At 32.9% G+C, this 16,775-nt stretch overlaps 1 protein-coding gene across 5 annotated transcripts in view; it reads right to left on the reverse strand.

Annotated features, from left to right (window-relative positions):
* The window catches only part of LOC149535137 (P-loop containing nucleoside triphosphate hydrolases superfamily protein), a 280,366-nt gene that overhangs the window by 240,896 nt on the left and 22,695 nt on the right, over positions 1-16,775 (reverse strand). For all 5 annotated transcript variants that reach the window (XR_016358029.1, XR_016358030.1, XM_089807307.1 and 2 more), the window contains 8 exons: positions 15,753-15,865; positions 15,512-15,638; positions 15,309-15,407; positions 15,120-15,188; positions 14,899-15,033; positions 14,728-14,796; positions 521-576; positions 193-352 (listed from right to left, as the gene is read on the reverse strand). Coding sequence is in view for 3 of the 5 variants with exons in the window: in XM_089807307.1 (XP_089663433.1) it covers positions 193-352; positions 521-576; positions 14,728-14,796; positions 14,899-15,033; positions 15,120-15,188; positions 15,309-15,407; positions 15,512-15,638; positions 15,753-15,865 (828 nt within the window). In the remaining 2 variants the exon portion in view is untranslated. The remainder of the gene's footprint in view (positions 1-192; positions 353-520; positions 577-14,727; positions 14,797-14,898; positions 15,034-15,119; positions 15,189-15,308; positions 15,408-15,511; positions 15,639-15,752; positions 15,866-16,775) is intronic.

Below are 16,775 nucleotides of genomic sequence, written 5' to 3' on the forward strand. Positions count from 1 at the left end.
CTGAATCAGTAAAGAATATGCATTATAAAATACAAAAAACTATGACAAATGTAAAAGGACCTTCTGATATGGAAGATAACAAATTATTGAGAATCATAAAAATAAGAACTGTTTTCTTAAGGAAATGAATATGCATTTTGACAAGAAGGGCAGCAATAGGTTCCAAATTGTCTTCTCGATATTGATTCTCACCTCAAACTCAACTTTTGGTCTTATAATGAAGTTCTTGTCAACAATCCTTTGATCACCCAAAGAGAGGTAATATTTGATTCCACACTGCCGTACTTTAATCCAATCACTTATCTTAGCCGTCTCATCAGCAAAAGGCGGCCGGAGGTACATTTCAATAGAACTGAAGAAAAGCTAAAATCATTTGTTGAAAACAAAATATGTATAATCAAACATAGAGTGATAATTACGAAATACAGTTATCAATCAAAAGGTTGTTTATACTAGTTGGAAAGATAATTAAATATTAACAACATTACATTCTGGAGGAGCTACAGTTTGAAGCACTTACTATTCAACTTGAGCATCATTTGATTCAAAAAGAGATCCATCAAGCGTTTGTGGATACTACAACAGAAAGTAAAAATAAGTCAGTTTTTTCTTTTACTTCGGAAAAAAATGATTAAAAATTGAGAAACATATCTGGTAGGATATCATAAAATTACAAAACCCAGGTTCTAGCTCCTGAGAAACATAAAGGTGAGATAATCAAAGAGGAAAAAGTGAAATCATTCTGCAAAACTTGACGTATTATGCATAATTTGGCCTATGAAATGCATCTACATGTCTGCCAGCTGATTGTCAAGACATCAAAGATAAAACTTACAGACATCCATCTGCCACATAAGATATAAAGACTAAACAGACTGTTTCAAGTATTTAATCTATCTAAATTCATTTCATGACAATAGTTGTCACTGATAAATTGATAATGAAAGGATATGGTAAAATAACATTGTCACCAAATGTTTTGTGTTTCAAGAAAAGGACTTAAGGAAATTTTAGAGCAGCATTTCCAGGTGGCAGCATAACTACATCAAGTCTTTGTTCTCCTAAGCCCACCCTCATTAACCATGAATTGTCTTATACATCCTTTTGTACCAAAATCTCAACAATGGCCCTCGTGTGTTGTACTTGCTCCTGCATGCCTCTTTCTTAAAATTGTTTGTCTTGATTATCTAGAAGTTTCGTAAAACATATATCCAACATAAGAATGAGAGAAACCATTCTCTGCAATCTTTTAGTCAGGCTTTTAATGTGTAGGCACCCATAATCCTCCCTCATCATCAAGCATAACGGTACTCGTTATTGGTTGATATCTTAGGAGCAATAAGATGTGTGTTCTGAGTTAGAACCATCAAGTCATTGCTTATGGCTATTGTCACCTGAACATCCATTTTTTACCATATTGTGTTGTTTTATTTTGTTTAATAAACATAACTAAGGATGAAATATAATAAATAAGTTATAATAAATGCTTTCTCTATATGAAATTGATTATGTTACTAATGTTGTTATAAGTCATGTTGAATTGAGCAGATAGAAATCACATTCAAGCAACTAGATAGGAGGGATTAGGTGCACCACTGGAGACTCTCTCTCTCTCTCTCTCTCTCTCTCTCTCTCTCTCTCTCTCACACACACACACATGCACTGGACATGGATTTGATGTGTTTGGTGATGTATGACATGACTTATTAGTGTTTAAAAAATAACACATTCCTTTTCTAAATCTTTTCATTTTGAATTTTATGACATTTAAATTGAATTTTGTGTGTTATTTTAAAGGATTGAGTTTTTAACTTGAGTTTCATTTCCTTGCCTGGAGGTGTTTGTCTCCTTGATTTGGTATTTATGTGTCAGGTTGCATGTGCCTAGGAAATTTGATTATCTAAACTTAAGGAGCTTACCTTTCAATTAAGGATGAACTGAGGAGCTCAACTTTCAATTAAGGATGAACTAGATTAGGTTTACTTGTTTAATAAGCCAAACAGATAATAAACTTCACAAAATTAGAGAGGTATCATGCTTGCATGGCCATGAGTTTGAATAGAGAGAAACTATCCCCCTTGAATTGGGGATTTTTTCAATAGATACAAAAGTTAGTTTCATTTGGTTAGTTGCACTGCATCCCTCAATTAGTTGGAGCTCGGAAAAACAATAGTTTTCTTCTTTTCTATTGTACCTGATGTACAATCCAGTTCCATTGACCTATCCTTGGTCATTGGTAGATAGTAATATAATTTCTTTATTTCTTTCAAATGTGGCTTACAGGTTGGAACTTTCCAACTCATTTGAATCTTGATTTGATGTATTTGCAAATTTTATTATGATGGTCCAAATGTGTATTGGACTATGTGTGAAGACTACTCCACATTTGTTTGTAGCCTAGTTCTTTAGAATTCTTGTAAAATGGAGGTTGCTACCCCAAGAAAATATCATATAGCAGGCACCATTTTAAGGTTTAAATTTTTATTTTTTAAAGGTCCTTTTGATATTCTAAGCCTCTTGAAAAACCCATGTGTTTTTTACCATAATATAATTGAATCAAAATCTAAGTTACCAGTTCGATTCCGGATGTGGATGCAGGTACAAGAACCCACCATGGGGATGCATGAAAAAAAATTTGGGGGTTCTGGAAACATTTGGGTGTGTGTGTGTGTGTGTATACAAAAATAATTTAAAAATACACAGAAATAAATCATTTGATAGTATGATGCTTCATCATTCATCACCTACCCTTTGAAAAGCAAAAATGGAGACCAAATGCAATGAGTGCAAAATAGAAAACAAAAAGAAATGTTTGAACAATGAATGGTCTCATATTGAGCCATTGTAGGGTTTTGAGGCAAAAACAAAATATTTCAAAAGTATATAAAAATGTTTTTTAAAGTGATTAAAAGTCACTTTTTGGGGCGCTGCATACCTGGATGAGCACAAGATGCACCCAAGGTGCACATCCACACCCTGCCCCAACTCAAGGAGCTCTTCAAAGCAACTTTGGAATGGTTAAACCCTTACCATTTGTCCATCAGATGTTTATGGAGATAGCATGATGCTTATCATATTATGTGCTACATTACTGTCTACAATCTCTTCCATGTTGGACCTTTCTCATTAAGTATTATGGACTATGCAAAATCCAAGCTTGGACGTAAAGCCCCCAGTTCAGCCATGGCCATCAACTGTGAACAACAATGAAAGTGGCTTGTTATAGCTGGAGTTGGGATACTTGTCATAGCGAATTTGACAATTATAATCTTGGTTTTATTCAAATTATCATCTTTCCAAAATTATTTGTACTCAAAAAGAGAATTACTCTCAATGTTTATTACTATTATAGAAGGCTGAGAAACTCATTAAATCATTATTCAAACTCTATAATATCATCCTTTTTTATGGATATGCTTAAAAGGATATGCTTAAATGGCCATATACGATGCAACCTTTTGAAAAATAATGAGAATGGTACACATATGGTAGAGCTACCAGCGAAATAGGATGTGATTTCAATAAATACAATAACGAGGTTTGGTTTAAATATGTTTGGAACAATACTTATTGCACAATACTGAATTTCTAAAAACTCTCCTTGCATGTATGAGACCACACTTACAGTATAAATGCCAGTTTGTATTGACTATTTAGATTTGTATAAGCCTTTGTTCATTTGCACAGAACTTGATTGAGAGGATTAATCATGGCAACATGTTGACTATTGGAATGCTAAGAGAAAATTGAATGATTAGTTTTTTGTTTATACAGAGTAAACAGACTGTCACATGACATTATAGCTTGAAGAACTAAGGTTTCCTGCTAGTGCATACGCTGCATGTGATTTAGGCCTTTGAAGTAATAACATTTATTCTGTAGCACATTACAATATGAGAGGAGATGGATCCTTAGGTTGAATTTGGTCACTTATATGTGAATGGGTTTCTATTTTGTTATCATGAAATGTATATTTTTTATGCATAACAGAGGTGTAAGAACATGGTTCTCATGGTAGTATTGGAGTGATTCAAAATTAAACCTCACTCGACTTAGTTGAATTCCAGCCCTAAACATCATTATTTTATTTTGAGTTAGTGTAATACCCGTACCTTGATTGTATTTAGCTCATGTATCTTGTTGGTTGCTCATGATTGGGATTTTATTAGAATTGTATGATTAATAATTATTAATTTAATCATAAGATTAACTGATATAAATATATACATATTGATATATAATTACTTTACAAATATGTTGGTGTGTAAATGTCTTATTTTGAGTTAATAAATTTGGGAACATTATCAATGGATAAGTACATAATGGCTTCTGATATTGGTGCATAGCCGGAGTGTGTTATATTATAGAGCATCAAAATTATTATTTAGTTGTAATTTAATAATGTAAATATGCATTTTCAAGAAAAGATAAATATTGTACTATTGCCAGTAATATAGTTTATTGACGGTGTAGATTATGATATTTATTAATTGTTATTATGCTTGGTTTAAAATAAATAAATAAGATAATATAATGAAATATTGTAATGGTAACCAATTATTAAAGAAAGATCATAGTAGAATTTTCTGGTCAACGAGACAAATATGTTATTTGTCCTCAAGTATTAAATTATGAATCTTTAGACTCCACATTTAACAATGGCTTAGAATAATGTCAAGCGACAATTAATGCTTTGTAAAGCTAAATTGTATGTGATTCTTTTTGGGAAGTTATCCCTGTGCATGGCCTTGCATGCAGTGAAGAAAGAAGTTTAGGAATCTTCCATGAAGAGGGAATTAATTCAATTATATGATTTCAATTCGCGAGTTACTCAAGGGTATCCCTCTCTGTTGGCGTTCCCCAATCTGGAAAAATGTTATTTGGTTTTGCAATGGCGAATTTCTTTAAAGAGCCGTGTGTTTCTCTTAAACCAGGGTGAATTTTGGAAAACATCCCGCGTGACAGCTAAATTGTCCCGTTTGGTGCAAAACCCATACTGCAGATTTCCAGATTCACTTTCATCTCTCCATAATATCGAACGCAAAACTGCCTCTGATTATCTAGTGGATAACTGATTTGGAAGCAAGCAAAGAAGAGTAGAAGAATAAGAAATTAGTACGTGTTTTCCTACATAAAGGGGGCAGCAAGAATGGGAGACAGATATCAATTGTGGACTAAGAGTCAGGAGATCAAATCATTTGATTTCTAAACACTGTATCCTCTATTAATTTTGATGAAAAGTAAAGGTATGGATTCTATTTCAGCAGGGTTTATACGCTGTACTTAATCTTTTCTGTGATCTACAGTTTATAATATTTATATCCATGTATACAGTGTGCATGCACCAGTTTCAGTTGTTTTATGAATTTGGGAAAATATGAATCACTTAATGTATTCACCCATGACTTGATATGTATGTTGTACAACCATTTCTGGAATGTTTCAGCTGCATCAGTGCCTTGGACTTGTCTATGAATGGTTGGCATCTATGTGTTTATTGTTGAGCATTTTTGTTAAAACTGTATGCATGATTTGGTTAAGCCCGTATGTCTGTTGATGTACCAGACTTGTAAAACATTTTCTTTCATACCTCTTCTAGTATTACCATTGCTCATTCCTTTATATCAGTACAATGCATTTGTTCATAGCTTGTTTGTCTTCTCATGCATTCCATGAGGCGATTTATCCTTGAAGCATTCTGTCAAACAGTTCCCATGCCTTGTTTGTGCTTCCAGATTTTTCCATGAGCATTTACCATTGCATTTCTAACCATCTTATACAATAGATACACCTTCATTATGATTTGATGGATGTCCATACTCCTGGTCTACCATTGGTTTTTCTCACTCCATGAGCTCAACGACAAAGTTGTATATCACTCTTATCATCCACCTATTCTGTGTAGGTATCCTCTATTTTATTTAAGAGATATTGAAACCTTAGTTGAATTAAAACAATTGGAGCCTCAACAGCAAGCTTAATATGTAGTTTCCTATGTGGGCAAAAATTTGACTCATATTATATTCTGATTTGAGGTTATAGCTACAACCATACACCTGCATATTATATGTTTCTTACCACAATTTCTTGCCATTAGGAAATATCCTTACGTTGCACATGTGTATGTTCAGGAAATTTGCTAGAAGCCACCTATTGCAACTGCTTTTTGCCTTGTTGATGCACCCATATTTCACATACATGCTTGCCAAGACTAGTGTTAAAACCACTGATTGTTAATGCCATCTTCGAGTTTTGGTCAAATAGATAATGCCTCTTAATTTTGCTAGTTTCCAACCATGAATGGTGGTCATCCCTGCCTTTGGGATCATTGGATATCCTACTACGGTTGATGTAATTGTTCTTTTGTTGATGCATCTTTTTAGACCTCTTAAAGTAATTGTTTTGGACTGAAATGAAGAAAGTAACAAGCCAGATTTTAAGGCTCACTATTGTATTTTGGTAGTCTGTACTAGTAGGACACCTTCTCAGACATATTAGTTAGTCATGTACTATTTTGTTGAAAGGACACTCTGTACTTGAACGCTTGTTATTTCTCTTGTCCATTTTTCTCCGGGTTCATCGATCTATTTATGGGTTTTTAAGTGAAATTTACTCTCTTATGATTTCTACAAAGAGGGGAAAACGGAAGCAGTATACTGTTAGAAAAGTACTTTATAGTCTTTTCTTACTTTCTTACATATTAAGAAAGTACTATTAGAAAAGTCCCATTAGGTTTAGTTGGAAGCTTATTCTACCCTTGTTATGATTTGATTTGATTTGATGTGTCGTAAGTTTGCTGATTATAAATAATAGTTGAGTTTTCTAAATAGAATTTATAAACTCAATAATGATGGTCATGTGACTATTCTTTTTCAAGAAAATTTTCCTACTGAGCAGCGAGTTCATAGACACTTCAAGGGCCTATAGAGTACTGGAGATTGTATCTTTCACTGAGTCAGTACTATTTGTTTATGATTAGAATTAAAGCGAAATCTAAATGTAGTTTAAATTTAAGTACAACTTCATTTGTCAAAGTGGACTTTAGTTAATCATATTAGGTTATGTATAACTATATATAATTCAAAATCAATTAGAATTTGATTTTGATAGAAGTTATATTCATTTGATATACAAATAACTTAACAAATTATGTTGATAAAAATTATAATTGTTTAGTTAAAGATTATGATTGTGATAGATTACTGTGATGTCCCCTTTGGAGAACAAAATTTAATGATAAAAAGAAGTAAATTATAATTAAATGATTTAATAACAAGAATATATGTTATTTTAAATACTAAATAACACTAATAATAATCTAAATATTATTATAATAATGGAAAAATATATTATTATATAAAATAGCTATTAATAAATAAATAAATTGAAATGTTACAAATTACTAATAATAAATAACAAACATAAAGTAAGGTCATAGAGACACCCACTCTTCGTTGATTGAAGAGACATACCTTTAAAGGGTAAAAGCTATATGAAAGAGCTGGAATAGGAAGCATAGGGACAGAAAAGAATATAAAACAAATAGAGATTAAAAGGAACTTTTGGGGCATCATATAGAGTGGTTATGAGATTTATTGGATTAATCTGAGTGTGCATATACAAAGAAGATCAGAGACAAACAACAACTTACTTAGAATTCCAGAAGTATATCGACTCATCAGACACATAAAGTATTGATAAAAGAATTAAGTGGAAGTTGTTTGCACGATTGTAAGGTTAGCATTAAAGGTAGCAATTCAATTGCTATTAACAATATTATAACACCTCACTAATTGTCAAAACAGAGAAAGCTAGAAAAATCATTTGACATGCTCAATCAATCATATCAGATATAGAAAAGAATTTTCCTTTTCGCACTAAGTGCAAATATAAATTCACCGAGCATATATCTAAGTAGCTAATCAGAGATAGCAGCAGTATAAGTCATACAGTGAGAACAACTCTTATACGAGTGATCTAATAGTTATACATGTTCTTGAAATAAATTGCCAGTTCTAATATCCTAATAAATATGACATAAGTAGCATTATTTATTGAATCTCATAGTAAAGTTAAGAATTCGAGGGAACTGTCCCCAATTCCCTGAGATAATATAGAGGGGACATTACAATTACGCATAGAAATAGATATGAAAACTTATAAAATAATAATTAAGATGTTTGTTAAAATATAATCTAAGTGTAGTTTATATGTGATGTCCCCTTTTTCGAATGAAATTTAATAATAAATAATAATTGAACCAAAAAAATTTTAATAAATAATAATACTGAAATAGATAATTAAATAAAAATATAATTATTAATAATAATTACATATATATAGGCAAGAACCTACAACACAATGGTAAATTGTGAGCCTCTTATTTGGGAGGTCTTGGTTTCAAATCCACTTGACTTAAATAAATAAATAATAATGATTAATCAAAAACATACATAATAATTAATCTTGGCTTCAGCATCTTACCGATCAAAAAAAAAAATTACATATATATTAATACGTTAATAATGAATATGATTATATTAAATAGATATATAATTATATGATTAAGATAATAAATATAATTGTATAATGACAAATTCATAAGTTTAAAATTAAAATATATCTTAAAAATTGGTAACTGATAGAGGGAAAGGCTATTAGATATAAAAGCAACATACCAGGGAGAAGAGAAGGAGCACAACAAAACTAGAGAAGAAAAGGAGGAATACATCCTAGTGGGAAAACAAAATAAGAAGGCAAGTCAGAAATAACCCAGCATTAAAAGGTAGTCACACCATAGATAAAAGTGCGCAAGGATAGTATGAATTAGACGCCAAACATTCATACCAGTAGGAAGCACTTGCCTTATCACGGGGAATTGGAGGAAGACATTAAACCAAGACAAGGAAGACAATGAGCCAATACAGTAGAATTCACCTCAGAAAAAGGCATGGAAGGTTACACATGATACAGTCAGTGTGGAGAGGCTGATCAGTATTTGATGGATTACTTATGTTATTTTTGCATATGATTTAGCAACATGATAGACATCTACCTTTAGATGGGAGAAAGGACAAAAACCATGGATATGCAGTACAGAAAAGTAATAATAGCAGTTAGCAGTGGAGCGTACAGAGAACAATCAACACAAAAGCAACCACAGTTCTATTTACTACGGTCAGCAGTTATAACAGTAAGGGAATAGAACGAAGAACTCAAAGAAGGGAGAAATGGATCAGATAGAAAGAATAGCATGGAGATATATAAGATAACATATACATATATATATATATATATATTACAAATCCTTAGAAATAGAACAGGGAATATGGGATAAGGAAGCAACATTGATTGTAATTAATAAAGCATCCAATATTGTTTGAGGTTAGGCATGGACTCTGAGCCAGTGATAGTACAGTAAAGGCACAGGGTAAACATTGAATCTGAACCATATCCAGTCAGCAACAAAGGAGAAAATATAATAACCATATAATTAGCCCTGGTTAGAGTCGGGGTCAAAGACTCATGTCAGCATTTGAAAACAACAACAAATATATTCAAATTTGTTCAACAATGAATCTCAAAAGGAACCATTATAAGACATCTAAGAAGTCAATACCAGTCGACTTCATTAGTAATCTGAGAACAATGAAAATATAATAAAGAACCGCTACATCTGAAGTTGGATATATCCATGGACTTGGGGTTGGCACTAATATTGGTTGTTAGCAACAACTTACATATATCAGGTTCCTGGTTGAGATGAATGCAATACAGACAATCAATATTATTGTTCATACTGCCAACATAATTGGAAGATATGACTTGAAAAAGAGATATATATATATATATATAATTGTGGCACAATATTTGGATGATGATTATTAGACACTAACTATGAAGGAAGCACTTAGTGAAAGGATGGGATCGGTATTAATGGAACTTTGAATTGCTATAGTCCTCACACATAGCAAGCAAGCACGCAGAGAAAGACATCTAGTATACCATATTATCTTGAGGATAGAAACAATATTCTTGTTATGAACATAATGTTGCATAAACTAAGGTTCTTATAGAAAAGATGAGACCTGATGAGAATGCATCTTAATCATTAGATTGTGGAATGGGAACAAATCATCATTACAGATAATAAAAGGCATAACAAAGTTGTATTTACAAGGGTTTTTATAAGAAGTTTCTTGTAATTTGAGATAGTCCCAAATCTAAAAGATTAAATATTGGGGGCATCACATTATAGTCACATAATTATTAGGTCAATCGCTGAGTTAGTGGTGGGAAATATAAGGTATATTGTGTTTGGGAATGTAGACGGTTGTAGAAGATTGATAAATGGAACTGAAATGTAATGTAAATGTAGGGTTAAAAGTCACGATGTTTGCTTAGAAAATTGTGTTTAATTGGATAAAGTTACATTTCACGTAGTTAAGTTGTTCTATGAGAACTTAGTTAATTTATGTAATTAATAGTGGTGATGTGTATCGATTTGATAGAATTTTACATTGCCGCTATCCATTACCTTTCTTTTGTTAGTTAGCAAGCTTTTTTTTTTGGATAGCTTTTGTAATCAATTGAGATAGGGAAATGTTTAAATTTATTTAGTAAGTTGTCAATACGTGGTTAAATATTTATTGATGGGTAGAATTACAAATTATATAACCTATTTTACGTTGTAGGATTTAGTATCCCTATTTAATTTAAATTTCACTTAGCGCTATAATGTGCCAAAATATATATCTTAGCTCCTTGACTTGATGATTACTCCTACTTGATATGTGTAACTTATATTGTAACCACGTGATTTTCATTTTGTGATGGTCGATGTACCTTGGACTGTCTTGGATGTTAGTCTCTTGATCTCTATGCCTTAGGTTAATATTTCGTGGACATTAACCTCATAAAGTGATGCACCTTATATGTCTATAAATAGTGTAGCAAGATTACTTGAATATTGAGGATATGCGAGTGGACTTATTGTTGTCTTCAGGAAGTTAGGTTATTTTTGTTGGTGTTGATTTTTTCCTTAGGAATTACCAAAGGCTAGGATTTGTCTTGATCTTCATTTCACCTTTTGGTTGAATGTTTGTGGTTTCTAGATCTTGTATGATTTGGTTTATTATGTGTCTTTGAAACTTGTTGATTTGGAGACCTAGAGTGTAATGAGGTCACATGAGGTTCTAACTCTGTTTCTATACATTTTGTTATTGGGCTTTATAATTTCATTTTGCTATTAAGTGTAACATGTTATTTGATGATTGGATTCAAAAGTGGAAATATACTTGGATTATGTTATAATTGAGCTAAAGTTTATGGTTAGAACCTAGAGAGGTTCTTATGAGATTCTCAGCATGAGGTGTTTATGACTTGGGTTCTAATGTCCCTCTTGATTATGATGGCATTCATGGATCATGTTGATGATTTCATGTATTCATGCTCCAAACTCTACTTTTTAAGATTTCCTTAAAATAATGTTTTAAAATGGATCTTTTCATGTTTATTTACCTTATGGTGCTTTCTTTTGAGTTTTTAGTTTGGACCGTAGGAGTGGTTTTCTAGAAACATTGTTGGGAGAGCGGCTTTCAATGGGGGTCAGGGCCCAAAGTGGTCGGTCCAGAATAACCCATTGTGGAGCTTTAATCAAGTGGAAGCATAATAAAATATGTGGGTTGGGATATATATTAACGAGATTTTAAGTTGTCTCGCCCATGGCCTTGAGTGTTTGTATAGATCAAGGATGGGTTGGAGAAGGCTTGGCCAGTGTTGATCTTGCAAATCAGCTTCCTTGTCCTTCTGAAAGGTTGTTGGTTCCACACGAGTTTCACCTAGGGGACGAGGTTTGGAAAGGGGGATAGACTACCAAGGTAACTGGGAGTTATGTGATGACACTCTCTGGCATGACTTAGAATTCCCTCGATTTAGCTTTGTGAGTGTATTACCTATGTTATTTCTAGGTTTAAATGTTCATTGTTTGTTACCTTGCATGTGTTGCTTGTGTAGTGTGAAGCCTTGTGTTATCTCCTCGAAGGAGTAGAACTCAAGGTTCTACATGGTTGAGTGGAAAATATTTTACCCATCAAACATTTTTCTAGAGTACATTTGAGAACCCTTGGATGATCATGCTTCTTCATCTTGCTTCTCATGCAGCTTCTGATTCATGTTGGCACAATTAGTAGGATAATAGAATGTTTCTTTAATGGTCAACTAGTCATCTTTCGTTTGTTTAGGAATGGAAATTATTGTGAATACAGGTGTGGACTCTTATATATGAACATTGTTTAGGTGAATTCGAGCTTAGAAATTAAGACAACTCCATTTTCAAAGAAGGCTCCATGGCCTACTAACATCTCACTAACAATAATTTTCGAAATTAAAATTTTGGTTTGGAATAGATGGATGGACTCATTGGAAAGCAGCTCTTAATTTGTACAAGTGTGATGTCCCCTTGGACAAACTTGAAAGTTTTGAAGCTAAATTCTTGTAATTCCAATTTTACGAGACTTCTTCCTATCTATAAACTGTACACAGTTCTCTTATTCTTCCATGAATACAAGTATTGAATGTAATTCATAAACATATAATATGAATTTCCCAATTCAATGAATTAGACAAGAGAAAGGATAATCAATGCAAGTAATTGTGATATGATTCTCTGATCAATAATCAATTCTAAAATTAGCTTATATATATACTACTGATGTGCCGGCAGTTTGCAATCTAAATTTTCCAATATTTTGTTCTGTCTGTCTTACTGACTACACTCCCCTGACTGTTAGCTTTCACATTTATTATTCTTATAACATATCTTCTTCTGTTTTCTACTTATTGCAGATTGCTAGAACTATAGCTCAACTTCCTATTTGTTCTCTGATATGTTGTCTGTCTATCTTGATATGGCAATGTAGATTTTTCTGTAGTTTCCTTTTAATTGCTTATAGGTATTCATAATATGGCAGTATGAAATGTGCTGGAAGTCGTATGAAATGTGCTGGAAGTCTTCTCAATATCATTTAAGGCGACAATGTAATTGCTGTTTCAGATACACTATATAAGTATGCAAATGAAATGGTGTGGCTTCTGATTGCTAACTATTATTGTATGCTCCTATTTATATGTCAATAAGGTGACTGCTCAAAGAGCCAATACAATAGTGAACATGTTCATAAGAAAAGAAATGTCCCATGTGTGGATTATTTTCTCCTACTGTCTTCGCTGTTGAGAACTCCCATGTTCATTGATTAGTTTTGCAATTTGTGTGGGCCAAATATATATATATATATATATATATCTTGCTGTCTGATTGGTGCTTCCAAGCAATCTATACATTTTCTCCCCCCATATATTTTTGTTTCTCTCTTTGGTGTGCTGGTGATAATCACTGTTTGATGGATACTTCTCCAACGTGGTCTAAATGAGTAATACTTTGACATCAATCTGCTACCATAGACACAATATTCCTGAATTCCCTAAGAGAAATTATTTTCTCAAATATAACTACTAATTTTTAATATTCTTAATGTTTAGCCAGTCAATTCCAACATTCAACATATATTAAAATCGGTACCATCTGGAATGAATGGAGAATGTATTTTCTGACTTATGAAGTGGTCGTATCGTTCGTACTGCTTCTATAAAATTTGTATTACACTGACTTGGCTCTCCCCATATTTGATGAAGGTTTCCAATCCACATCCGCCATTAATATATTGCAAGCTGAGCCCGATTCTTTCTTCCTTTAACTTTTTCTATCTTCCTGCTGATGTTTCCTTGTCTTCCAGATAACTGTCAGGTGATTTGGAAGATAGGAAAAAACTTATTAATTCTGCCTTCTGAATCTGTCACTGGATATAGGGGTTGCCCTCCTGACTGATGATTTTCCCTCTAAATTTTCTCCTATTCTATCTTACTTTCGCTTACTCTCCATTTTGCACTATAAATTCTCTTGATAATCTCCAATAGAATATAGAAAGACTTGACTGATCAATGCAACCAGCTATGTCTGATCTGTCAGACGCATAGGGTTGACTACTAGGATTCATTATCCATGCTCCCCTGACTGGTCAAAATATATAGGTGCTGAGGGGAAAGCTCACAACTTTTCGTTGAGTTGTGTGTTATTTGTTATTTTGATTATCAAATATTTTATACATTTTAAATGTTAATATATTATATTATATTGATATTATGTTGATATATATATATAGTACTTAAATAATGTTATTATTTTAATATATCCATTTATAATATTATATTATATTGTATTAGATTAATGATGATATTCAATACATTGATAAATATTCTACTTACCATTGTTTATTATTTATTTATTATTGATTAGAAAAAACTTATTAATTAAGGATTATTTATTATTAAATTATATTTAGGAATGAAGACATTACAACAAGCCCTTAGCTAGTTTTGGGATGGAAGCTCTTGTTGATAATAGCACTAATGATAATAGATAATCTTTAACGTCTTAATGACATGAATAAAGAGGCATTACAATGTAAGCTTCCAAATTAGCTGATTTGTGTACATCTTTCAAGCACAATGCCTAGTGGAGAACAAGTATTGAAGTAAACTTCCCTGCCATCACTAAAGCTTGCATCGAGAGAGAATGTGTCAATAAAGTAAGTTCAAAAAGCCCACAACCATAAGTTGATAATCCAATAGACTTCTGCACACTGACTCAAGCAGCATCATATTATTTACCTGTCTTTCACATTTCAATTTGTAGTATGGTTCTCGAAAGGATGAAACAAAACTGTTGTTAATTCTTATCTGCAAAATTATAAGTATGATAAGTATATACAAATCAAATAAAAAACGAGGAAACTGAAAACTCATAAAATCAAAAGAAATACATAAATGCCAAAAACTAACCTGGGCATGATGCAGATCAGGTTCAATGTGCTTTCGAAACAATGGAAATATGCTATCAATAAGATAGTCCAAAGAACAAGATTCTCCAATATCATGACGAACCTTTGAAAGCAAGCTGAAGTGAAGACCACCAACCTGAGAAAATACAATCTCCAATCATTTGATTGAAATGACTACTGCCAAAGAAATACGTCTAGAACCAAAGGAACAATAAATATTACCACTGCTACACGAATGTCTAGAAAAGATCGCAATTTTGAATGTAAAGCATATGGCCCATCAACAATAACCTGAAAACAAGCAAGTTCTGTCATTCATGTTGTATATACAAAGTTGAGTGTGCACAATTATTCTACAAACTAAACTCCATTTGTGTATATTCATATTGTAAAGTTGTAAACTAATACTACCAAATTGGTCTCTGACGTCTTCACTGCCTTGAAGCCAACTCGTTTCTTTTGTTGAAAATCAAATTCTGGCATCATAATGTCATGACCCTTCAACAGCTCCTGTTAAATAATAATACATGGATCCATAAGATGAGAAATTTTTCATAGGAATGAAATGTGAGAGAGAAATACAAAGCTCCTTAGAGATGAACTTCAGAGAAAACCTCAAGATTTTGAACTAAAAAATTGAAATCCATTGATTCGAAATCATTAGCATCATCGACTCCATCACGATAATTCTCCATTGGAATCACAATACCCCCAAACATAGAAGCCACCTTTGCTGCAAGGCTTCAGACCAAATAAATTGTGTAAAATAACACTACAAATACAGATACATGCAGAACAGAACTAAAAAATTAATTTAAGTGTGTCATCCATATGTATATCCTGACTGTACAATACCTTGATTTTCCAGAGCCACTGGGGCCGCCTATGCCCACAGTGACTATACTTCCCTTCTTGTCCCGGAGCTCTTGAATGGCTTTCACCAAGAGAAAATAACCATGATCAAATGACTGTATAGCCACATAAACAAATAAAAATTAGAATATTTATTATATTTCTCCAAAGCACAAAAGTATAAAAGGAAGAAGTGTGCATCTGATATTCCATACTCCTACTTTACCAAAACAATCAAGAAGGGAACACTCAAAAACAGAGTAGTCACAATATGAATAATTAAGCAATTGGCTTAAAGGCATTTATTAAGGCACTGCTTAGCACGCAATTGGTATTCCCCTTGCTGTGGGTTCTCTCCCTAGAAGATCCTATCAGGATGTTTTAGATAAGTTTAGTAGGAAAGTTGGCCATGGGACCTATAGGTGGCTCTCAACTGTTGTAAGAGAGACTCTTCTAGAGTTGATGATTCAGGAACTTCCCTGTGCAAACAGTTCCTTCAAGCTTCATTAAAGAGTTTGATGCTCTCTCGATAATTCTTATGGGCGGCTAATCTGATGTCAAGGAATTTGATTGAGTGGAATTCTGTTTGTAGGCTAAATAAGATGGTGATCTTGGTCTTCGGCAAGCAAATCTGAGTGGTCAAGTTTTGGCCTTGATACTTTATTAGAGATGGTGTACGAATTATGATCAAGACTTGGCTAGAATGAAGAATCCTTACTACTACGTATTTGAAAGGGGTACAGAGTATTGATGTTCCTCAAACTATCCTTCTGGAAAAGGGTTCTATGATCTGGGGCACTCTTAAAAAGGGGCCAACTTAAGAGAGGCAAATCATACATACAGCGAAGCAAGTGCGGAGGTGGATAGGTTGGTGTCATGCCCCTGCCATAAGGAGGAAATCAATGCCCCTAGAAAATCACCTAAACTCTTAAGACTTCACGATTTTCTATACTAGGTATGACCAACCAGGTCACCAGAAAGAAAGGATGGTAATGATCATAAGAAGCAATTAGAGATGTTAAACAG

The sequence above is a fragment of the Cupressus sempervirens genome, chromosome 10 (assembly GCF_028749045.1).
Source record: "Cupressus sempervirens isolate cs-2001-9-10 chromosome 10, ASM2874904v1, whole genome shotgun sequence".
Lineage (NCBI taxonomy): Eukaryota > Viridiplantae > Streptophyta > Pinopsida > Cupressales > Cupressaceae > Cupressus > Cupressus sempervirens.